This window comes from Lepus europaeus, chromosome 10 (assembly GCF_033115175.1).
Source record: "Lepus europaeus isolate LE1 chromosome 10, mLepTim1.pri, whole genome shotgun sequence".
NCBI classification, from domain to species: Eukaryota; Metazoa; Chordata; class Mammalia; order Lagomorpha; family Leporidae; genus Lepus; species Lepus europaeus.
The window spans coordinates 109,592,207-109,618,137 of record NC_084836.1 but is presented as its reverse complement, the minus strand read 5'-3'; the positions used below and the strand labels follow the sequence as shown (position 1 = coordinate 109,618,137).

Sequence of the window (25,931 nt, the reverse complement as noted above, 5' to 3'; positions counted from 1 at the left end):
TAGCATATTGTTGACAAAGCTGGGACCACCAGAGCTCCAGTGCCTTGGTGCTTAGAATGAGCCTGGTTCTTGCCCGTGTGACTTGTGGAGTGAAGACTGGTGGGCGTTTTCCTCTGAGGTGTTCCCTGGGAAAGAATGAGGGGGCTGAGGCCACAGCATGTGGGGGAAATTTCAGGAGACACAGTCAGCCAAGTCGGGATTCTCAGGAGTATCAGTGTAGCCAGCAGATGTCTGTACACGCTCATGGACACCCCTAAGGAGGCCTTAGCAAGCCCATTAGAAATCTTTTTGTGAGGACCTGGTGCAAGTGAGTCTGGGATAAAGCCCCAGGTTGGAGTGCCAAGAGCAGGAAAATTGTCCCATGAGGAGAGCCTCACCATCGGCCACACTTTTTGATGGAGAGTTGTGTGTGTGTGGGGGGGGGTCCTTCAGCACTCCCTAGACCTGACCCTGTGCTGGACACAACTGCCTCACCTTTATCTGTACAGTGACCCTCTGTATTCCGTGGCCATAGGCCGTCTCTTTCAGAGTGGGAGGGGTTACAGGGAAATTGAAATCCCCCAGGATCCTGCCTAGGTCCTCTGGCTGCAAGCCCAGCGCCTGGCCTTTCAGAATAGCTGGGCTGTTTTGAGAATCTTCCGTGCCATAGCCGTGCGATGTGTGATGTTAGCTGTACCCCATCATCATTCGGAATCAATTTGCTTGTAAAAGGCAGTGAGTAATAGGAGGTACGGTGAAGGGTCCTTCTGTGATTTCAGATAGATAACCCACGTAGCATCATGTCAGCCCTGCAGTGGGTCTGGGCAGTTGTTGCAAGGGAGGGAATCGGAGGAAAAGGGGAAGGAGGGGAGGGCACCTTCATTAACAAAACGCCCACCATAGTTTAGCCCGGTCTCGGTCACCTCTCTGCCGGCCCCGTGATGAGCAGCCACGTCTGGAGAATTTTCTGATTCCACGTGGCTGGGTAGAGCGTCCTTACGTTCCCTCTGTTCTGCACTGTACGTTGAGAAAGCAGTGTGGAACAGACACGTGTCTCTGTCATACACACGGCCACCAGTGGAGACCCACGTGGCCACAAACACAGTAGCATGGACACACGTCTCCCACACTCGCAACATGCTCGCGCATGTGTGCACACACAAGGGGAGGTGGCAAGAAAAGCGAGTGTACCTGGAGTCTCCGAGACAGGAGTGACACAGGTGTGGGCATTCCCAGACCTCAATCTTCGCCTTGAGGATTCTGTGGAGCGAACACAAGTGAGGTTTCCAGTACTGCCAGGCTTTAGACCCCATGATGCGTGCATTAACAGCCCTTGACTCCTGGCTGGGTCACAAGCATGGGGTTTCCATCCTTTTTCTGAGTGGGCTTTGTGGCACCAGGTCTTCAGGGGGTCCCGGGCGGGGCTCTTCCCTCTTTAGCCCACCCCTGCCTCCTCTCGGGAGAGCAGGTGCCTGGTAGATGTTGTCAGCTGTGTGCTTCAGATCATGACCTGTGTCCATGGGAGATTCTTTCCATGTCTTGTTTTTAATGATTCTGAACTTTTCTTTTTAGAAAAACAAAGGACTTGTGTCCATCTTTGAGCCACCTGCTTGCTCTGTTCTCCCTTGCCTCCCTTGGTCAGATGACCTTTTGTTCCACACTGGAAACTGCTGTGCAGATCACTGAAATTAAGGACTCATTTGACTTTGATTCAACTGGACCTGAAACTCAGTTCTACTTCCTGGAACTCCATGGGCATCCAGCACTTTTTTTTTTTTTTTTTTAATTTTTGACAGGCAGAGTGGACAGTGAGAGAGACACAGAGAGAAAGGTCTTCCTTTTGCCGTTGGTTCACCCTCCAATGGCCGCCGCAGTAGGCGTGCTGCGGCCGGCGCACCGCGCTGTTCCGATGGCAGGAGCCAGGTGCTTCTCCTGCCGGCCGGCATCCAGCACTTTAAATCTTATAACTTTGCTCACAGTTTAGGAGGGCCTGTCACAGGGAGAGGCCCACCCTTGGAACCCTACCTCCCTGGTCTCTCCTCCCTCCCCCACTCCATCCCTCTCCCCTGGACAGTAGATCTTCCTCCGTGTCTTACAAAGGCCTCCTTAGACTGGTGTGGGAAATAGAATCTCTTAGTTTTATCCTAGGCCATCTCTCCTTGGGAAAACATGCAGGGCCGTGGTCGTCTTCTTCAGCAGAGTCCTGAGGATCCTGTTTTTATCTCCTTTAAGGAAACTTTTGCTGTACATCCTCTGCTCAAGGACTGTGAAAGGTCCTCAAACTCCCAGTTCCCCTGAAGCGTGGCCTCACAGATGCAGCACCCTCACGCAGGCACACGGGCTGCTCTTGGCAGGACTAGGGCGTGACTCATCTCTGAGCCTCTCTTGGGAAGTCATTTCCTGGCTCTGCCCAACTCCCTAAACTCAGGGCGAGGTCTTCACCTTTACACACAAGCTCTGGCTCCCTGACACCCTGCACCAGGGGGTTTCCAGTAAGGATCTGTGGGCCGGGGCATGTGCATTCCACATGGCGGCCTTAGAGTTGGAGAACACTGGGCAGAGAAGTTGGGGTTCCCAGCCCAGGCCTCTGCTCTGGTCCCTGCACTCAGTCTCTGCCTCCTTGCACTGACATGAGGCCCCTCCCGTGGCCTGCTTCTGCCCTTACCTACCACTTCCCTCCATCTGGAGGCAGACAGCCCTGGAGTGGTCTCCAGACTTCTCTGCCCTCTGCTCTGGCTCTGGTCACATTTGCTGACTTCTGACACTAGGGGCCTGGATTTGAGTTCCCTGTGAGTGTGCCTGGCTGTGGAGGGCTGATCTCTCGCTCCTGAGAATACCTGGGTGGCTGTTTCCACCTCAGGGGCCTGGTAACCTCCTGTTTCTTTGTGCTGTCTCTTCCCAGGAGCTGGAGCAGGCTGGGTCCTGGAAGGGCCGTCCTGTGGTCAGAGCCCCACACCCAGGCACCCTGCCGGGGTGATTATCTCCACCCAATTGTGCAGGGTCTCCTGGGGGAACTGCTGACATCTCCAGCCCCATTTAAAAACTTTGGCATCCAGGGCTTATTACCATTCCAACTTCATCCTTTGACTTGCCTGCTGAAATTGTTGTTTGGAAGGTTGACTACTTTTGTTGATTCTCAATCGTGTTTTACACAGAAAATGCTGTTTTCCTGTTAATGGGCCTATGTACTACAGGTATTGTTCTCAGCTTATCACTTGACTTGTGTTCTAGACTTTTGTTGACATACTAAGCATATCCTGACATCATAGTTATTAAGAAGGTTTTATATAACTTTTAAGAAATTGATTTTTTAAGACTTTGTCATTAATTTCTAGTTTTAGTAAATTTAGTTAGAAAATACATAGAACCAAATTATGCACTTTCTTGTTTGAAGATATTCTCATATAATCCCTGAACACTTAAACAGAAAGTTTCATTCAATTGGTTCTCATTAGCATATGTATAATATAAAGTTATTATTTGTATTTTGTATGTACTCAATACCTTTGCTTTTTCCTGTTTGATAGTTACAGTCTAAGACATAGGTTTAAGTCTCTAGATATTATTTCCCATCATTTTCTCTTTCAAGTTTTGATTCATGTATTTTTTAAAATTAAAATACACTTAATGGTTTATATTTTGTTTAAAATTCTACTTTGATGCATTCATATTATTTTCAACAACTGTCTTATTTATTTGCATTTCCTTATTATGTCTTTGTTCAACTTGTTCTTTTTAAGGTTATGGAGTCATTCTGTTTTAAGTGTTTAATCTTACAGTATACAATTAGGCTTTGATTATTTAGACAGTGGGAGAGCATTCCTCTATTTTAGCCCATTTATATTTATTGTCACAACAGACTTTTTTCCTTACTTTTGTCATTTTTGTTATACAGTTTGAATGCTTTCATGCTATTTCTTTTTAAATGTACTTACTTTGTACATTCCATTTTCTTTTGATTTTTTTTCTATGAACTTTTAGTTTCTTTTGAGTTATTTTTTAAAAATAATTAGACATGTGATTTTTTTTAAAAAAAGATTTATTTGAAAGTGAAAGTAACACAGAGAGAGGGAGACAGAGAGAGATCACACGCGCGCGTGAGAGAGGAAGAGACCTTCCATCTGCTAGTTGACTGCTCGCATGGCTGCAGCAGTCAAGGCTAAGCCAAGCCAAAGCCAGGAGCTTCATCCGGATCTCCCACATGGATTCAGAGGCCCAAACGCTTGGGCCATCTTCTGCTGCTTTTCCCAGGCCATTAGCAGGAAGATGGATCGGAAGTGGAGCACCTGGGACTCAAACCAGCTCCCACATAGGATGCCAGCACTGCAGGCAGCGGCTTTTCTGCAATGTGTGATTTTTAAAGAAAGGCTCTCTGTTCACTTGGCCTTGCAGGATGAAGTCGCTGTCACCCTTATAGATTTGCAGACCTTTCTGTCCTGTCCTGCACACTGTTAAACCTCTCTGAGAGGCTGTGTTGTCCCAGCGCACTGCTCTGGAAGCATGGTTGTCATGCCGGTGCAGTGGCTCTGTGTCTGGTGTGATCACTGTCCCCAAATCAGCTTACGTAGCTCCCAGGCAGCCATTAGCCATTTGATGCTTTACTGCCATTGCCACCTGTGCCACCAGTGCCCTCCTCTCCCTTGTTGTAGCTCCAGGCCCCAAAGAGAGAGTACTGGCCTTGACTTTGGCTGGCCTGGAGTGACCACGTGGACCACTGAGAAGTTTCCTCTTCATCTCCTTACCCACCTACTGTCTATCTACTGGCTTGAACCGAGGAGTGAAAGATGGGACAGGGTCCACTTTGGAGGTTGTCAAGTGGATAGAGGTTAAAACATGATGCTGGATTGGACCAGTGTGGTACACTGATGCTTTCCTACAAAAACAGCCTCTGGGACCAGCGCTGTGGCATGGTAGGTTTAGCCTCCATCTGTGGTTGTGGCGTTTAAGTGGGCGCTGGTTTGTGTCCTGGCTGCTCCTCTTCTGATCCAGCTCCCTGCTAATGGCTTGGGAAGGTTGTGGAAGATGGCCCAAGTTCTTGGGCCCTTGGCACCCAGGTGGGAGAACTGGAGGAAGCTCCTGGCTTCAGATTGGCGCAGCTCCAGCTGCATTTGGGAAGTGAACCAGCAGATGGAAGACCTCTCTCTCTCTCTCACTCTCTCTCTCTCTCTCTGTAACTTTGCCCCCAAATACATAAATAAATCTTTAAAGACATAAACAAAAATGGCTTCTTCCTTTAGTGCATCCTAATAGTAGAGATGGGAGAGAATGGACAAATTTCAGACATCCAGTGAGGTAGACTCAAAAAAAAGAAAGAGAGAAAGGGAGAAAGGGAGAAGGAGAGAAGGAGAAGCCCAGACAGAAGCCCAGATCTTCAGCTTGGATGGAGCTGGTGGCACCACCCATGAGTTCCACAGTTCAGGAGGGTGACCCCTGGGTGAGGGTGAAGATTGCGTTTGCGGCACTGATGTGATACCAAGGTGGAAACACAGAGCTGTGAGCTGGATGAGTGAACTGCTTGCTGTTCAGGTGAAAAGTCTGAGAGTAGAGATGCTGGCCTGGGAGCTGGCAGTGAATGGTGGAGGTTAAAGAGAGCGTGCATGGGAAAGCAATGAGTAGAGGAAGTCCATGTTTGAAGAGCAGATGGAGGAGGAGGCATACCTGCTAATGCACCCCCAGAATAGCCCCAGATTGATGAGAAAAACCATGAGTGATGTAGTCTCAGTACCTAAATAGAAGAGACCAGAAAAAGAGAGCTATGAGTACTGATAGTTATAGAAGAATGGTCAGGCAGTAATAATAATTGTAGCAAACATTTATTGAGAGCCTATCATGTGCCGTAGAGTGTTCTAAGTAGGATATGGACTGAAAAACTACCCTATCCAGTGAGGTAAATGCTGTAATTGTAGGTGCAGAAACCAAGGCACAGAGCAGCAAGTACCTTGCTCAGGGTCACACCCCAGTAAGTGGCAGAGCCAGACTTGAACCAGGCATTCTGACCCAGAGCTCATGTACTACACCACCCTCCTCTGTAAAAGTACCCACTGGATTTAGCAATCAGGTGACTGCTAGTGTCTGCCATGAAAACAGCTTTTGAGAGAGTGTTACAGATGAGATCTAGAGTACAACAGGTTGGGGTTTTGAAGTAGAAAGTAAGGAAGTATTGGGCATGAGTAAAGATAAAATTATGGAGACGTTCCAGTGTGATTGAAACAACTATGCGGTAACAGGGGTGAAACGGCTGCTGAAGGGTTGTTTGTCAGTGGAGAAGCCCAAGCGTTTCCATAAGTCAGGGTTAGGAGTAAGAGGGAGGGTCTGGGCTACAGGATAGAAAGTTGAGCAGAACCAGAACCAGGAGGGTAGACAATGCAGCAGGGGTCAGGGTCAAGAGCACTGGCATTTCCTGCAGAGAAGACCGTGGGGGGTGTGCATGTAGACCAGGTCAGCGGGTTAGAGGTCAGCAAGCAGCCTTCTCTTCCCTCCTGCCGGTGTGTGTGTCTCCTGGGACTGGACGGAGTCTGTTGAAGGGAAAACTCGTGTGTGTGGTACAGGAATGACGGAAGGCAGGTTCATGACAGGCGTGGCAAGGTTGAGCTGAAGATGCAGAGGGAACTGTCTGGTGATTAGGCCACGTGGTGAGGTGAACTTGGGCTGCTTGAGAATGCAGGGGAGTCCAGGCAGGTGCACTGACTGCCCAGAAGCAGAGGCCCAGATGGCAGGAACGAGGGCAGTGACCTGGCAGAGTGCTGCGGGGGAGGGGATTGTGCCCAAGTGCAGGGAAACGGGGATTTTCTGAAGTGAAGAAAGCCGAGAGTGAGCGTGAGCTGAGGCATTGGCATCGGGGAGGTCAGAGGTGCTGCGCAGGTTGTCCACACAGACGCTCACATGACCTTGGTGGAGACAGGGGTTGGGGGACGAGGGAAGTTGTTATCCGAACTCTAACAGCTTAAGCATACATGCACTTTGTGGAAATAAACAATTCAGGTGGTAGTTACACGAGGAAATCCAAAGAACACATTGCCCTCTGTTCTCAGATACGAGCAGCTAGGTTGTTGCTTATTTTTAAGAGGTATTATTAAGAGCTTCAGATGGACCTTATTTCATCTGAGTGCAGGATCCAATCAGGGGAAACCCTCCTTGGCTTATTTGAGCTTCCAAGGTAAGCGTGTCTCTCACCCTTCCTAGGAGAGTTGAGGTGTTGGCCGGCAGGAGGGGGGCAGGTAGATAGGAAGGAAGGCAGACAGGCAGGCAGGGAGGCCGGCTAGAAGGGAGGGAGAGAGGCCATTCTTCCCTGGGTGTCGCTGAAACCACAGCGAGCAAGGTGCAGATTGGAGTCCTCGGGCCACATTTGATTGTTTTTCCTATTTTGTGTCTGAAATCCATTAAAAATGTTCCATGTGGCTGACTGTTCTTCTGCCAGTCTGCAGACGGTGGCCTTTTTACCTTGTTTGGAGAACCCGAGTCCATTGCCAGGGTGTAGTGTGCTGTCCTAATGTAAGGTCTCTTTGCCTGGCTCTGATGGGAGGCTTCCTGTGATGAACGCCTACAACCGCCTGTGTGAAATTGACTCCCGCCTTGTGTGTTGCAGGTGATATTTGAATCTGTCTCTCTGAAGGGTCATCCTGGCTACATCGCTGTGGACGAGGTCCGGGTCCTCGCTCATCCGTGCAGTAAGTCTGCCCTCCTCCCAACACTGCTCCATGCAGACCGGGTATTTCTGAGGCTGCAAATCCCCCTTCATTCAGCTCACAAACATCTCTCACTCTCTCTCTTTTAATCCTTCAAAAATGCTTACATACGCAATGCAATCAGTCCTGAATAAATCCATAATTTTGCTGGCCTGTTCAACAGGCAGCACCTCCAGGAATTTGCAGAGAGTAGCAAAACATCTTCGTTTGAATCTCCTGCCATTATTAAGGGAGTCTAAAGTCCTGATTGTTTATTAGTGGGATTCAGACCACTGAAGTGGAAGAATTAGAGGGCTTTGGATGGAATCTTGTGCAATTGTCTTAAAAAAAGAAAACCAGCAACACCAAAACATGGAGCAAATTAGCTCACTGTTCACTCACAGGGAAAAGTACCCCAGAGCTATTAATTCTTTAAAAATAATCTTAAATATGCTCATCAACTCTGTGTAGGGGTAGGCAGAGATTTCTCTTGGTGGTTAGTGGTCACGGTATGGTGTCAGGAGTCCTTGGCGCACTCCGCTCCGCCACACCCATCCATTCTCCCGGAAATTGCCCTCCCTTCGCTGTATTTAGTGTAAGGCACGTGAATGGGTTTCAGCAGGAAGATGTGGTTTCTGGGCTCACAAAACCTCTGAGGGCCAAGTCTTGGATGCAGGTTGTTGCGCACAGATGATACTTGGGTAGGGGTTCTGAAATTAAAACAAACAAAAAAGGTATGGGAGTTGGGGCAGCCCCGGGTGGGATGGCTGAGATGCCAGTCCCACAGATTTGTTGGTTCTCTGCTAATCAAAGATCCCCATTAATTTCTTGGCAGTCGTCCAGTTGGAAGCAGCCCTGCAGCGGGCCTCTCTCCATTCCCCCCAGCTGGCTGTGAGTCATGCTCTGGGCTGTGCCTTGCAGTCCTGCCACTTAGGACTGCTCTCATTTCAGCCTCATCCACACTGCTCTCAGTGAGACCACTCTCTCTACCTCTGCAGTGAACTTGTGAGGCCCTGGATCATCACTTTATTCCCTCTTCCTGGTGCTGGAATGCCATTGTGTGACTCATGGCCTTAGGGCACCATCACTGGAGGAATCTGGGACAACTCCCAAGTTCCAGACTTATTCGGGGGAGCTGTGTTTGGCGTCTGTGCAGGAGAGACCCTCCTTCCGTCCACATCTTGGGAGTGTGGAGATCCGACTCAGACTCCATTCCTCTGGCTTAAGGTCCCTACTCCCTGGGTCGCTTCCTGATCTTTTCAGATTTTCTCAGATCGGCCTGTCCATTCTGCCGTGCCTAGGAAATGCTTGTGTTGAACCAGACCTCATGTGTAGAGGATCCCAGTGGGTGTGCAGGTGAGTCCCTCACCAGAATGGAGTCTTCCCCTTGCTTGAGTCCCGAGAGTCAGCATCCACGGCCCAATGCTGAATGATATTTGGGCTGAGACTGAGCAGGTGTGTTGGGAGGAGATGGCCTTACCCGTAGTCCATTTAGCTGCACACACGTAACCCCGAATAGCTAGCAGACTTCTGTCTTTCTCAAATCCTGCACAATCCCATCCTTAGTACTTTCACAATTGCGGCATCTACCTGCATTCCTGTCTCTTTCCTTGGGCTGAAAGCTTGGACTTGGTCTTGTAGTTGACACCGGCTCTTCCCAAGAGAGTACTGCATGGCTGTCTCTCTTCCTGGATCCCACAACTCTGTGTTCTCATAGGAATTTTCACCTCCACCGTGAAGCCCTATCTGGACACCTGTTTCTTGTTGCACACTCAACCACCTTTAAGGCCAGATTGGGCGAAGTTCTGCCCTTCTCCAAGCACTTTCTGTGGCTGTGGTCATGGAAAATGTTTCTTTCTGGTACATCTCCATTGGAGAATGTTCTTGGGAAGGCATTTGAATGCCTTTCCACCCCTAAATCTCACGACTGCTCTTGGAGCTTTCCTCTCCTTGGGCTGCTCCTGGATTTAGGACTCTCCTGACACCCTCATCCTTTTCCTGCTGAGGAGTGTGGACTGTTGCATTATGGAATTGATGAGAGCCACTTATACAGCAAATGGGCCATGGCTTGTATCTTGGCAAGACGTGACCCTGGCTTTATTTGTTGGAATGTGCTTCAGTGAGTTCAACCTCAGTACTTAGGTGGCTTCAGCATAAACTTCCCAGAAACTGCAACGAGGGGATCCATGAGAGTGACTGGAATGGGAAAAATCCCATTTCAGTTCAGGTACAAATGCTGGTAGAGTATCTAGTCGTCTGATCTAGCTATTGCTCATGAATCACATGAACTTGATTTGGGTCTAGCCAAGGCTGCTTCCCAAGGACCCACACTGAATCCAAACACAGCCTAGGATTTGATCCATCCATTCATTGTACAATTAAATATTCAACAGTTAAACAATCAGCTTTGTGTTCAGAGCATTGCTGGGTACAGGAGATACTTAAGTGACTAAGGTTAAACCCTTGCCCTCATGGTGTTTATCTAGAAGGGGCACAGGAGGAGGAATGACTTTAAATAACTCATCATTTCAGATAGTAGTAAGTGCTGTAGACTGTGGTAGATTTGAGTGACAGGGGTATGAGAGGGCTCCTCACACAGAACGCTGAGGGGCGGGGTCTTTGTAGAGGTGCTCTGAGCTTGGGCTGGAATCATTGGGAGGCGTTTGCTGTGTGATGATCTGAGGGAAGGACATTCTGGGCAGAGGAGACAGCAGGTGCAGGATCCTGCAAGAGGTCAGCTGTGTGCTGCCAGCGCGTCCTGGAGCACAAGAGGAAGCAGAGTGGATGTTGGGGGAGAGCTGGGCCTGCTCATGGTGGGCCTCACACATCCTCGCGAGCAAAAAAGGTCTTCTAAATACAGAGCGGCAGTGTGGGATAGACCCATGCTGGGTAGCAGTGGGGCCTCGCTTCATGGAATCCCACAGGCAGCTCATGGAGAAAGCTAAAGGGCCATAGAGAGGAAGTGAGGGGACCTATTAGGAAGAGAGTTCTGGAGCCATGCCAGAGTCATTGGTGTCCTGGACTAGGGTGGTGGAGAGACATCCAAGAAGTGTTTACTGAGTGAAGACTCCATGCCAGGTGCTATTCTGGGATTATAGGAGTGACAGGCTCATGAGCTTCCATTTAAGCGAAAGAGACTGAAAATAAAACAAATAATGAGGTAATTAGGGTATGTAACAGATGGCGCGTTCGTTTGCTAGGGTTGCCTGCCTTCACCACACACCACAGGCTGGGGGGCTTCAGTGGTAGAGATGTACTCTCCTACAGTCACGGAGCCTGGGACTCTGAGGTCAAGGCGTCAGCAGGCTAGCAACCTTTCCTGGGCTTGCAGATGGCCACCGTCTGTACATGGTCTCTCCTCTCTGCCCCACACTCCTGGTGTCTCTCTAAGTTCAACTTTCCTTTTCTTAAGAAAAATAAGAAAAAAAAAATAAGGGAGAGGGAGGGTGGGAGCAAGGGAGGAAGGGAGGATAGGGTGGGAAGCTTCATTATGTTCTTTGTTTAAAAGAGTCATTTATTTATTTGTGCAGCAGAGTTACACACAGAGGGAGGGAGAGACAGAGAGAAGTCTTCCATCTGCTGGTTCACTCCCCAAATGGCCGCAATGGCAAGGGCTGAGCTGATCCTAAGCCAGGAGCCAGGAGCTTCTTCTGAGTCTCCCATGCAGGTGCAGGGGCCCAAGTGCTTGGGCCATCTTCTACTGCTTTCCCAGGCACATTAGCAAGGAGCTGGAATGGAAGACAAGCAGCCGGGACTCAGACAGGTGTCCATATGGGATGCAGGCACCGCAGGTAGAGGCTTAACCTACTACACCGCAGCGCTGGCCCCTCATTATGTTCTTAAAACTGTTTATATGAAATACAAGATTTGTTCCCTTTTTAGAAATAAGAAAAGGAATGCCACCAGGCAGGAGGACTTGGAGCCCACCCTCATGGCCTCCTATCACCTGGCTGGCTTCTCGAACCAGTGCCCACATGGGATACCAGTACTGCAGGTGGCGGCTTTACCCACTGCACCACAGCTCCGGCCCCCACCTGAATGGCTTCTTTAAGCCCACTCTCCAAATCCAGTCACACACTGAGTCACTAAGGGGTCAGTGCCTCAATGCCTGTGGTTTAGGGGAACACAGACCAGTCCATGGCAAGCAGTTCAAGGAAGACACAGAATGTGGAGTTGAGCGGGTAGGGAGATTAGTGGTGGAACCAGCTGGGTATTACCTGATGGATCGGAATGGGAGACAGAGGCGTTGAAGCGGACCTGTTCCCAGTCTTCCGGCTTCAGCAAGGTGCTGTGGGTGTGGGGAGAGCTGAGTGCTTCCCACGATGCTGGTGGCTGCTTCTGGGAGTTTATGTCACGTCGTCAGATAGAGCTTCTGAACTGGCCTTTGGACTGAAAGTGCTTTCCCCAGATTTTAATGCATTGATTATTTTACTTATAGATCAGTAAAAATGTAACTCTACTAAGAAATATACCTTCCTTTTATATCTTGCAGCTTTTATATCCTCCAGTTTTCTCTTGACACATGGGGAGAGTTTACCAATAAGCGATTCCACTAATTATTCCAGGGGGTTAGTGCTTGACTTGGAATTATGCCCTCCATGGATTGGAGCTGAAATTATGTCTGATTGATTGATTTATTGGAAAGGTAGAGTTAGAAGGAGAGCAAGAGTGAGAGTGAGAGAGCAGGAGAGAGAGAGAAACAGAGACAGAGACAGAGACAGAGAGAAATCTTTCTCCTACTGATTCACTCCCCAAATAGCTATAATAGCTAGGGCTGAGCCATGCTGAAGCCAAGAACATTGAATTCCATCTGGGTCTCCCATGTGGGTGCAGGGGCCCAAACACTTGGACTCTCCTTCACTGCTCTCCTAGGTACATTAGCAAGGAGCTGGATTGGAAGTGAAGCACCCCCAACGCAAACTGGTGCCCATAGGGGTTGTCAGTGTCACAGGCAGTGGCGCTACCTGCAGCCCTACAACACTGGGTCCCTGATGTCCTTACTCTAAGGAAGTTCCTCACAGTTTTCCAAGCAGTGACCTAAAGTTTGGCATAACACTCAAAGGAGAGGGGCCAGCACCGTGGCTTAACAGGCTAATCCTCCGCCTTGTGGCGCCGGCACACTAGGTTCTAGTCCCGGTCGGGGTGCCGGATTCTATCCCGGTTGCCCCTCTTCCAGGCCAGCTCTCTGCTGTGGCCCAGGAGGGCAGTGGAGGATGGCCCAAGTGCTTGGGCCCTGCACCCGCATGGGAGACCAGGAGAAGCACCTGGCTCCTGGCTTCGGATCAGTGAGGTGTGCCGGCCGCAGCGGCCATTGGAGGGTGAACCAACGGCAAAAAGGAAGACCTTTCTCTCTGTCTCTCTCTCACTATCCACTCTGCCTGTCAAAAAAAAAACAAAAAAACAAAAAACCAAAAAAAAAAACCAAAAAAAAAAAAACACCACTCAAAGGAACTCATTTTCTCCTACTCACTGAAACCTCTCGCCTGTATTTTATAGCCCATTTAACATTTTTGTGTTATTCTGAATGTACCTTAGCCATACTTACCTTGTGCTGCTATTTCTCAGTGTTAGCCATTAGCAGGGCTGGGCCTGATAAATGTCAGCACAATATTCTCCTTGGTTTCAAAGTTTCTAACTCGTAAGTTGACTTTTAGAATTTTTCAAACCTTTTTTTTTTTTTTTACCCATCACAACCTTGCTGGGCCGTGTCCCTGAGCCCGCAGAGCGTCGGCAGCACGCCTCTAATGTGTGTATTGAGCTTTCTTTCCAATTGTGTGGCTTCCTACTGAGCACTGTTGGGTTTAAAGAGCGAGATAAAGGGCACAATAATATGTCTTCAGATGCTGCACTGACATCTGCAGGAGTTTAAATGTCACCAGCATCAAGGCACGTTGCCCCAGACGTACAGCCAGTTTTCTGCTAACCCCATTCACTGGAAGCCCATCTTTGGGGGCTGGGTCTCTGTGGTTCAGTAGAGGGGGATGCTTAAAGCCATGAGCCTATGGCTGGCCCAGGGCCGGAGTTGGTGCTGGTGGGTTATTTTCTCTCCCAGAGCTCCCAAGGAAGGCAGAGCAGCTGTTGATGGAGTGGAGTGTACAGCTGAACAAGAGACTGCAATGAGAACCTGGGAGAAAGAGGGCTGGGGAGGCAGGAGCCCAGAGACTGAAGCAGAGGACCAAGCATGTCCCGAGCACCTGGAGAAGCCCCAGAGAGTTCAGGGAAGAGCCAGGCCCTCAGGGAGCAGTGATGAGAGGGAGGCCAGATGGAGGAAATGCTGGGCAAGCAAGGGCTGTTGGGGCAGGTTCCTGTGACCCAGGGCTAGCGCCCCCTGCCTCCCCACAGTGCAGTGCGTGGAGGGCATCGCTGGTTATAGGACCAGACAAGGTGAGAGTTCCCAGGTGACTCACGCAAGAACAGCATATCCAAGACCACAAGCTGATACAGCCCGCTTGTCGGCATCTTTTGTGAAATCTGTGCAGGTTTTCTTTTTGCTTCTTATTTGAAAGGTAGAGCAACAGAGAAGGAGAGACAGAAAGAACTCTTCCATCTTCTGGTTCATTCTTCAAATGGCCACAGCAGCCAGATCTGAGCCAGGCCAAAGGCAACAGCCAGGAACTCCATCCTGGTCCCCGACAAGTGCAGGGCCCCAAGCCCTTGGTCCATCTTCTACTGCCTGCCCTGGCACATTAGCAGGGAGCTGGATCAGAAGCTGGGCACCCAGGACCAACACCAATGCTCCAGTATCGGATGCTGGCATTGCAAGCAGCGTCTCAGGCCTCTGCACTGTGGTATAGGCCTCCTATACAGAATTTTAGTAGAGATGCTGTCAGTGAATGGGAGATTTTATAAAATCTGGATTTTTTTTTAATTTTCCTTGAGAAATCACTTGAGTCACCACTCTGAGGAAAGCAGTCTCACGTGTTTCCTTCGGCCGGGTTTCAGTAGCATCTCCCCTTCACGGGCCCAGGGTCTCTCACCCATTCCCCTGAATCCATACCGCGCCATACTTTCTCCCCAGTGCTGAGGCTGGCCTCAGATCCGGGTTATGGTTGTGCTTACGTGGTGCCTTATTTTGGTAGAGATGTCTTTATTCTACCCAGATTCTATCAAAGGTGGGGAAATGACAGAGAGGACATGGAGGTGTTTTGTTTGTTTTATTTTATAACTAAGCCACTTTATTAACTTAAATAACTGTTGAGCTCCTGCAGGCCCATGGTTTTTACATCTCTGCTGTAAGAAGCTGGGGTTTCTCCAGCATTCTAACACCAGGGCCCAATAACTATCTAAATTCTGAACCTAGAAAGGAGATAAGAGGGATTGAAGGTGAAAGAAACAAAGAGATCGGTTGTTGAGAAGGGAGAAGAGGGGGAAGGAGGAGTCTCAAGCAAGTGGGAGGCATGGATCCAGAGGAGACAGACACATAACTTCCAGTCCCCAGAGTTGAAGCTGTCTTCCCTGTGTCCCAAAGTGTAGGGGGAGAGCTTCCCTCTGTAAAACCCAACACAGAGTTCCCAACCCTGGAGCTGAGAGTCAGCACGTGGACCCTGTCCCCGCCCTTGAACCTGTGACATAAACAGACTCACCCGGTTCACTATCTTCCTTCTTGAAGAATTGACTTGAACTGATGCTCCCAAAATATATTTTGCCAAATCGTACAGGAGAGCCCAAAGGAAATGATTTCAGATGATCAGAGCCGTGTGACATTTGTCAGGTTGACTGGGTGCAGGAATCTTAAAGTCTGACAAGCCCACAAGAAGGGGTCTTGCCTGGGCCTTGCACCCTGGATGCCCCCTAGCTGTGAGGTCCTGGAGATGGAGTGAGGGTTCTCTGCCCTGTTGTTGTTGGTTTCAGAGCCTGAGCAGAAGGGCTGTGTTTTCTGCCAGCAAGGCTGCCTGTTTGGGCTTTTGCTGAGCCTTGCAAACAGTGACACGGTTTGGTAGACAAGGGGGAAGAAGAGAGGAAGGGATCATCTGCAAAGGTTAAGGAGCAGTGAGAGGATCCTGGAGACAAAGCACAGCTCTGCCCGGGAGTCCTTTTCCTGGACCCTGGCCTCTGTCTGGCGACACCATCTTCCTTCCCAGTGCCAGGGTGACAAAGGAACCTGCTAGTTAAATACCAAGTTTGGGCAAAACTGGGCCTGAACTGAATTCTGTTGCATGTCTTGCTCTGGGCACATTGAACTCCTTGAGTGTTGGCTTCTGCCTCTGTAACACAGAAATGACAGCAGTGACTGCTTGCAGGTACATCAAGAAGTCAAATTAGATGAAAAGATGCAAGACGTGTATCACGATACCCGTCACTGAAGGAACTTTGGATCAGTGACATCGTTGCTACTGTTGGTCTGCCCTTGTACTCGACTCTCTGGAAAGCAGCTCTGAGGCCTCTGTTGAACCTCCTTGGACCTTTGGGAGTTTTCCATTGGCCCCTTTCTGGGGTGGTCCATGCTCAGCTCTTCACTGGTTTGGTTGGTTTTGTCGATGGTGGTAGAGATCCTTACTGTGCCTCAGTGAAGAAATTCATTATTCTAGATACAGGTTGCCCGCCCAGGGAATGTGGATTTTGCTGCTCTTTGGAGAACCATACAGATGGGAACTTGTCTGCATAGGAACCTGGGCAAGGTGTATAGGTTCTCCGCACCTCAGTTCGTTCACGGCAGAGAGAATCCGGCCACCTGCTGTGTGGGATTACAGCATTGTCCTGTGTGGTACGGATCCCACGGAAGCACTGAGGAATGGGAGCTGTTTGTCTTCTCTTGGTGGTGGTGGTGGTGGGGACATTGGCACAGCAGTTAAGATACCCACAGCCCATATCGTAGTGTGCAGGCTCCTTCTCTTCCTCTCCATCAGCATCAGCAGCCTTGTCGCTAAGGCCGAGCGTGCAGGTCTGCGGCCGGAGGTGTTCAGTTCAGCTTTCTTCCCTCTGCTCGCCCAGGCCGTAAGACAACTGTCCTCCCCCCAGCCCCAGCTACAGTTTTTCTTCCTCCTAGGTTTCAGTGCCGGGGTCCTGCCTGTCAGCCCCTGTCAGTCCCCAGGGCCACGTTCTTGGGATGGTTGTGCTGGTGCCACAGGGTGACAGCTCTTGACAGGAATGTTGGGGTCTCACAGATCTCCACGTGTATCTTGGTCCCCCCACTGTCTGGGTATCTCCCTGCACCAGACTATATAACCCCTATGAAGTGGGGATGTTGCCTACCTAATGGGTTTTGTGAGGTTTAAGTGAGAGAATATGAGAGCAAAGCTCCTAGAACAGGGCGTGGGTCCATGACCTCTTCACTGGGTGGGGCCTCTTCCCTGGCACAGCCCCCCCCCCCCCTGCCGTGCCCCCCTGAGCTGTCATCCACTCCGGGGAGCAGGGGGGTCTGTATCATCCTGTGCTCATGTGCTCTTCGGTTTCTCTCCTAGGAAAAGCACCGCATTTTCTACGCCTGCAAAATGTCGAGGTGAATGTGGGGCAGAACGCAACGTTTCAGTGCATTGCTGGCGGGAAGTGGTCTCAGCATGACAAACTTTGGCTCCAGGTGAGAAAGGGGAAACTCCTGTTCACTGTGGCCCATCCCTAGGTATGGGAAGAAGGTGTGTGTGAGATGAATGGTTTGGTATGTAAGAGGAGGAGGTATTTTCTAAACCTGTGTTCCTTGGATGGTATGCCGCATCCATGATCTTGCTAAGTCTTAACTATGAGTCTGTGAGGTCAACAAATAGGGAATACCCATTGTACAGAAGGAGAAACTGAGTTTGGAACCTAAAAGTTGCAAAAGTAGACTTTGTGACTGTGACCTTCAGTGACTATCCTCTAACAATTTTTGTGTTTTAAGCTCAGATTACCAGGGCTAAGGGAAACAATATTTTAGGTTCTGGGTGTGTGGCATTATGGAACCTCAGTTGGAGGGTTTTGAATATTGAGGGGTGCACCGGTGCATCTGGGTAAAATCAAAGTCACTCTTAGAATCTTTTAGAACATAGAACACTTAGAAGAGGTTGCTAAGATGAGAAATCTTTGTGTTGTCTGGTGAAACAATTCCATCGGGGGTGGGCTTTGAGCTTGGAGCTCTGTTTCTGTTATTTCTGTTCACTGATGCTGCTTCCCCTGCAAGATGAAAAAGGCTCTGTTTGGTGGGGACAAGGCAGCAGAGGAGGGCAGAGGCCTGGAAGTCAGGTAGTTATGAGGTTGGTACACGCTGGCCTCTCTGTCCCCGGTTTGATGTTCTGAGTCAGCCCAGAAGTGAGACCTGTGATGTCCATTGCTGCAGCCCCAAGGCACACGTGGCTGCAGCTGCTTTGTTCTTAAACTATTTTTGAACAGTGTTGTTGAGTTACAATGGAGAGAGCACCCATAACATGTACCACTGGATCAGTCGTGATACATGTTCATGTGCGAAACCATTACCTGCATGGAGACATTGGACGCATGGATCATCCCCAAGTTCCTTTGTCCCCGTTTGTGTTTCCTTTCTCCTGCTCTTCCCACCCACTGTGTAACGTGGAGCCAGGGATTGGCTTTCAGACGCTATGTGCAGGCCAGGAATCTCTAAACAGAGAGTCTGGGGTCTAGAATGCCCCCAAATCCGGAACTTTTTGAGCACTGACATTATGCCATGGATGGAAAATTCTACCTTCAATCTCATATGTCAGATCACAAAACACAGGAGCAGTAAAAATACTAAATAAAATTATCTTCAGGCCAGTGTATCAGATAAATATGAAATGTAAGTGAATTCTGTGTTTACACTTGGGTTCCATCCCCAAGATATCTCATTATATGTGTGCAAATATTCCAAAATCCAAAAAAACAGAGAAACAAAGGAGGAAACCTGAAGCATTCCTGATCCCATACATTTCAGGTGAGAGCACACTCAATTTGTATTAGTTTGTATGTTCTAGAATTTTATATAAATGAAATCACATAGTAGATACTCTGCTTTCACTCAGCATAATTATTCAGAGGCTCGTCTATATTGTTGTGGTTGCCAGTAGTTTATGTATCTGTGTATGCTTTGGTGATAAACAGCCTACTATGCTTCATTTATCCACTCAGCTGTTTATGGAGACCTGTGGGGTAGTTCTTGGTTTCTGACCATTACAAAACAAGGTGCTGTGTCCTTTCGTTTCTCATGGGTAAATACCCGGAATGGGTGTGCTGGGTCATCCTGCAGATGTATGTGTAGCTTGTTAAAGAGCAACGACCTGTTTTGAGAAATGGTTGCACCATTTTACAGTCTTTCCAGGAGTCTTTGGAAGTTCTAGTTGCTCTCCATGGTCACCGACAGTCGGTATGCTCAGGCTTCTTAATGTCGGCCTTCTGAGTGGGTGTGCAGTGGTACCTCGTTGTGGTTTTCAGTTCCATGTCCTGTGTGCCCATTTGCCCGGTCGTCCCTCTCGACCCTTTGCTGGGAGTTGAGACTGAAACTTCTCTTCATCTGCAGCGGTAGGAAACCCTGTGGTCAGAAAGATCCCATCGAGGGTCTGACAGTTCTCCCTTGCTACTCAGCAGCACCACAGGACAAAGATAACAGTAACGCCTGCCTCTGCTGCCTCCCTCAGCTGCCCGCAGACCACAGGAGAACCTAATAAACTTCCACATGTCACTCCAGTAAAAGTGGAATTAGGATGAAAATACATCGGCATTGCCTTATCTGGGCCCTACGAATGAGAGGGGAGGGGCGAGGACAAGATTTTCAGCAAGTTTATTTGGGTTTTCCAATTATTTTATGATGGTCATTGCTGCAGTTCTGAGTGGCCTGCCCTACATGCTGGGCCTGTTCTGGACGATATTGAAGCAGAACTACTTACTTGTTATTTATTTATCTACTTTTTACTGTAAACCAAATCTTATTCCACAGAACAGTTTTCCTGTGGCTTGCAATGGGACATAAAACATGACAAGATAGCATAAATTAAAGGGAGGCGGCACAGATAGGAGAAAAAGCATATACTGTATCTGGTGATAGTGCTAAAGTGCATTGGTGCGCACCTGCTGCTCACTGGTGGGTCACAAGCAGAGTCCACAGCACCGTGGCTGCTCCTAGAATAAAGAAAATTTGTCAGATATACAGTTTCTGATGTCTGCGTGATAAACACAAAGCAGTTGTTCAGGAAAATTCTAAGTGTTGTTCACACTGAGGCCAGACAGGAATTGTTCCCAGGAGTCCTCATAAAGAAAACACCATGTGATGTAATGAACAGCTTTCTCCAGCCCAGGCTTATCGAGGCGCCCAAGCAAATGTCTCAGGCCTGTTTCCCATAACGATGCTCTGTGTTCCAGCAATGTGGGAGGGTGGAGGAAGGGGAGGAGGATGTGGCGGGCAGTGCCCAGCGGCGGAGTTCACCAGCTCTCTGCGCATCCCGCTCTGCCCTGGGATGCTCCAAGCTTCTCTGGCAGGTGCACAGATTCAGTAACTGTTTCTCCAAGGAGATCTCCCTAAGTAACGTCTCCCTCGTCCACATTTCAGGAAATACTGGCAGGCAGATGACGTACATGGTGCTTGCTGGCAAATGCCTGGGAGGCTAGTTAAGTCCGGGCTGTTATGCCACGGTGTACACTTGGCTCTCTGGATGTGTGAGTTCTGCATCTACAGGGTCAACCAGATGTGGACCAAAATGTCCAGAAGAACAAATTGTGTCTATCCTGAATGTGTATGGCCTGATTCTTCTTGTCACTGTCCCCTGAACAGTGTGACAGCTATTACATAGCACTGATACCACCATAATCCAGAGATGACTAAAAGTACATGAGAGGATGTGTATGCATTGTGTACAGATCCATCTGTCATCAGGAAATCGGTGTCATGGATTTTGTCTAGGTTGAGGGACCCAATCCGCCATGGAAACCATGGAACTACTCTAGTTGGAAGTAGTTCGTATTAGTGAAAGTTCTCCAGAGAGAGAGATCCAAGCTGGTGCAGTGGTTAAGTCCTGTGATGTGCTGTCTGCAAGCTCGAAGCCCAGGAAAGCTTGTTCAGTAACACCCAAATCCCAAGGCTTGGTAACCGTGGGAGCTGATGGCGCACATCTCAGCCCAGGGGCTGGAGAAGGGCAGATGCTCGCTGAGGCTGACGGGCAGGAAGCAGAATGGGCAAACTCCCCCTTATCTTCCTATTTGACTCAGGCCTTCCCCAGACTGGGTGATTCCCACCCACATGGGAAGGGCCAGCTACTTAACTGGGCCCGAAAGTTCAAATGCTCATCTCATCCATAAACATATTCACACACACACACACACACAGAATTCATGTTTAATCTGGGCACCCAGTGGCCCAGTCAAGTTGATACCTAAAATTAACTGTCACACAGGTGAACATCTTTCTACAAAATAGAACCTGTAAGTCACTAACCCCTTAGGAGATGTTGGCAACCCTGATGTGAGACAGGCCCCTATGTTTGGATTTCTTGTGAGGCATTGCTCTCAGTCTGGTCAACAGCTAGAGGAGGATCCAGCAGACTTACCAGGGTTCTATTCCACAGAACAGAGCTGGGGTGTGTTGGCTGGAGAATACCCAGAGCAAATGAGACAGGTACAGGTGTGAAAAAAGTCTTCATTAAATGCCTACAGCAGGTCTGTCTTTCAACAGCAGTATTTTCTGATATAGCTTCCACGATAAGTTGAGGAATTTCACTACATTGCCAAAGGTGATAACTTTTTAAAATGCCACTACTACCCAAAGTGACCTACAGATTCAATGCAATCCCTAGCAAAATACCAATGTCATTCTTTACAGACTAGAAAAAGCATTGCTGTAAGTCATATGGAACCAAATGGCTGACGTGATCTTGAACAAAAAGAACAAAGCAGGGTTCATTGTATTACCTGACTTAAAATATACTACAAAGTTACATTAATCAAAAGGCATAGTATTATCATGAAAACAGACTGGTAAAATAGAACAGAGATTCTAGAAGCAAACCTATGCTTTTTTTTTTTTTTATAACTGATCTTTGACAAAAGCAAAAGAACTTACACAGGGGAAGAACAGTCTCTTCAATAATTGGCACTTGGAAAATTGGATATCCAAACGCAGAAGAATGAAACTAGACCCTTATTTCTCACCATATAAAAAATCAACTCAAAATGCATTAGTGACTTCAGTGTTAGGACCTGTAACCAGGCAGGCATTTGGCATGGGGGTCAAGATGCCGATCAGGATGCCTGCATTCGTTTGGAGTGCCTGGGTTTGACTCCCAGCCTGGCTCCCCATTGTAGCTCCCACCAGTGCAGTCTCTGGGAGGCAGCAAGTGATGGCTCAAGGATTTGGGTTCCTGCCACCCATATGGGAGACCCTGACTGAGTTCCCAGGTCTCTGCCTTCATCCTGGCCCAGCCCCAACTATGGCAGGCATTTAGGGAGTGAATCAGTGGAAAGTCAGTCTCTGTCCCTCTCTTTCAAATAACTCAACTTATTTGAGATTAAAAGGAAGGAGCAGCCCACACTCGTGATGTGCACCCTTCTAGAAACAGCGTGTACTTTTCCAGAAGCCACATCCTCTGGTGGTAGCTATCCTGGAATTACAGTGCGAGTTCTATATAAGAATCCGTGGGTAGGACCTAGGCAGAAATACCTGTATCTGAGCCTAAAATAAATCTAGGGCTTCAAGGCAAAGGTTGATAAAAGGACAGTGAAAAATTACAAACAAGATTTTCTTGGGATGATTTCTCTTTGTGATGAGTATAGAATTGGTCCAGTGTAAACTTGGGTTCAGCATTTGTAGCTTCAACCAACTGCTGATCAAAAATATTCAGAAAAACATTGCATCTGTACTGAACATGTGCAGACTTTTTCTTGTTATCACCTGAGCTACACAGTGTAGCAACTAATTACATAACATTTACATCACATGCAATATTATAAGTAATGTGGAGCTCATTTAAAGTATATATGTGGGAGAACAGGGATAGGTTGTATGTAAATACTGTGCCATTTCATATAAGGGACTGGAGCATCTATAGATTTTTGTGTCTGTGGAGGTTATTGGAAGCAATTCTCTGCAGATCCTGAGGGATGGCTGTAATGCCACGGTCTGTGGTCGAAGGGCCTCATTCATAAATTGCTCATTTCTTGTTTGATACAATGGCCTGAGGAATCCAAACTTGTAATTTCTCAGGCAGTTTAAAAGCAAGTGAATGGTGTTCATTTTTGTGGAATTTCTAGGAAGCAAAGTGATCTGCAGTTTTGGGGAGCCCTTATGAAAAGTACACACACACACTGCAGAAAGGTGGGAACACACTGGCAGCATTATCAGTGTAGCACAGTGAAAAATGTAACAGGTACATGTTTTCTGGAAGGTGACTTGGCAATTGACATCTAAAGCCTAAAATGCACACATTTTTCCAATGAGTAATTTTATGTATGGGAGTTTACATAAAGAAATAACCAGAGATAGAGACAAAAATGTATCTACAGGCATGTTCAACAGGAGAAAGAATTAGAAACTAAATTGTCCAGCAGGAGACTACTTAAAGAAAGGCTAGAATGTAATAATTAAATATCAGATTATAGAAGAATAGTTAATATCATTTTCACAATATGTAATTAGGTGAAAAAGAACAAGTTAGAAAACAATTAATACATCCAATATATAAAGTTTTACAATAAAAACCCATATACACACATATATAATACACATATACACACATATAATATGCACATATATGTATAATACACACACATATAATACACACCCATATACCCACACACACAAGTTGGCCCTCTTTATCTGTGGGTTCCTTACGCATAGGTTTACCCAACTTCAGACAGGAAATATTTGGCAAAAAGTTAGCTTCTGCACTGAACATGCAAGTGTTTTATTCTTGTCATTACTTGATGAACAATTTAGCAGCTACTTACATGGCACTTATATTGCAGTAGGTAGTATAAGTAATCAGAGGTGATTCAAAGTACATGGGCAGATGTGGGTGGGTTATATGCAAATACTGTGCCATTTTATGGAAGAGACTTGAGCATCTCTGGAATTTGAAATCCAAGGGACCCTCGTCAACACTGAGGCTGACCACACACCCAAGGATGTCCATTCGTGTGTATGCTTCTATGTAGCACTACATGCACACATCAGGTGTTTCACAATTGATGGTGATGCAAGATCACGTATGATTTTTATTTTCATGTCTATTCTTTCATTCAGATACTATAAAATGAATATAGGGAACTGATTTAAACAGAAGAGATGCTATCACCAAAGAGAGAGATGATGACTTTTGCCTAGACTCAGAGTGTTCTCAGCAGGGTGGGGAGCCTTGGCCGGGCGTGGCACAGCTCATGCCAGCAGATGTGCCAGCCCCACGGAGCACACTGGTCAGCTTCTCTCAGGTTTCCCCATGCCTCCATCGTTGCCACTAGGTGCTCCTCCTATGGGAGGCACTTAGGGATGGCTCAGGTGTTTGTCAAGCAGCATGGCAGAGGGGGCTCCATCCCCAGACTCCTCTGGGACTCCAGGGCAGCCGGAGTCAGCCCCCCTTGGAACAGACTTCCAGGCCTCATTACAAAGGCTTTGCTCCAGTGGGAGTTTGTACAATAAATAACATTTGGAGAGTCTCAGAAATGAGGCCATGTGTCCAAACACTCTGCACAGATCCCAGTACGGGTGGTGTATGTGTTTCGACAAATCACACGCATTGGAGCAGGAGCAGATCTGAGCATGGCATGGAAAGGCCCCTGCCCTGTGAGCCCTTCGGGCCGAGAGGAGACGGCGCAGCCACCCATCCTGGCAGTAATTCATCTCCTCGCTCCTGAGGGGCTGCCGCGGGCTCCCAGAGCTCTGAGTATTCTGGGCAGCAGCTCCTCCCACCACGTGCCTGTGTCTGCACCAGGCATCGCTTCTGTGCGGGGTTCCTGATGAAAGCCTCGGGCCACACTGCAACTGAATAATGAAGGTGAAGCGATGATGCCACCTCCTAACAGCTGTTGTCCATCCGAGTGCTTGAACACAGCATCCGTTTAATTTTCACGGCGAGCCTTTCAGATGGATGTCATTGTAGCTGCATTTTATGGACGAGGAGACAGAGCAGTAGGGAGGTAAATGGGATCTTCAGGATTGCACAGGTGGTGGAGGGCGGAGGCCGGAAGTGAACATAGGTGTGAATCATATTCTAAGTCCTGAGCTTGCCCTTGTGTGCCTATCCTGTGGCCCCATTACCTTGTGTTACCACCCTGGCCTTTCCTTCTTTGCAGCTGGTTTCCTATTAAAAATTTCTTCAGCACATACAAGAGTAACTCACATAGTTTCTGGAAATCAAATTAAAAGATAAGTTATTTCAGTACAAAATGTTTTGAAATCTGTGCATAGTGCTTTTATAACAATGAACCTTTTGAGGACCTCTTGAATGTGCGGATTTCAAAATTTTTGCACCAAAATAAACTGAATTCCGATTTCCATGAACTTTTTGAAGTGTCCTTGTATTTATAAATCGCTTAATTTATTGGCCACTGTGGAAAATATTTCAGAATATTTGAGTTTCTCAAATTTGCAAATGAGATCAATGAAATAGCAATGTCCTTGATTTTTTTTTTTTTAATCAAATTGCCCGCTCTAGTTTTCTTTGAACTTCTCCTTTTCCCTTCTTAGCTGTGTTCCTTACGTGGATGTCTGCACGTGAGATGCAGTTTCAGTGAACTCCTGCCTCTTCTCGGGCGTGGCCTGAGTGACTGTCACCAGGAGCTTCCTGTTAAAGCCAAGGGATGGGTAACAGGCCCGAGCGTGGCTTCCGGCTCTGCACATGGTGGTGCTGGCTGTTGGCTCCGTGAACCTGTTCCTGCCGTTTCGGCTCACTGAGACCCTGGGTCTGTACTGGGTCTGTACTGGGTCTGAGATTTCATCGGGTCTGCAGGCTGACAGGCATCCTGCTGCAGGTCCACGGGCGAGAGCAGAAGAGGGCAATCACTCAGCACACAGTGGCCATCCTGTTTGTGTCTGTCTCCCATGTTCTTCGTGGAGATGACCAGACATTTGCACACAATAGGTCTGGTCACGGCTGAGTAACGTCACGCTTAGCAAATCCCAATTTCTTATTAATACTTTAATCGAGATACTAACCTCACAACTTGATAGGTTAAATGGATTTGCATTTTTTTTAAAAAAAGATTTATTTTATTTATTTGACAAGCAGAGTTACAGAGAGAGGTAGAGACAGGGAGAGAGGTCCTCCATCCACTGGTTCACTCCCAAGATGGCCGCAACGGCCAGAGCTGTGCTGATCTGAAGCCAGGAGCCAGGAGCCTCCTCTGGGTCTCCCACCTGGGTGCAGGGGCCCAAGGACTTGGGTCATCTTCTACTGCTTTCCC

General features: G+C 48.1%; 1 protein-coding gene across 1 annotated transcript in view; it reads left to right on the top strand.

The window, feature by feature from the left end:
* PTPRT (protein tyrosine phosphatase receptor type T) overlaps positions 1–25,931 on the top strand; it is a 787,789-nt gene that overhangs the window by 94,052 nt on the left and 667,806 nt on the right. Inside the window, exons 3-4 of the mRNA XM_062202558.1 lie at positions 7,565–7,646; positions 17,045–17,160. Of these exons, the coding sequence (XP_062058542.1) occupies positions 7,565–7,646; positions 17,045–17,160 (198 nt within the window). The remainder of the gene's footprint in view (positions 1–7,564; positions 7,647–17,044; positions 17,161–25,931) is intronic.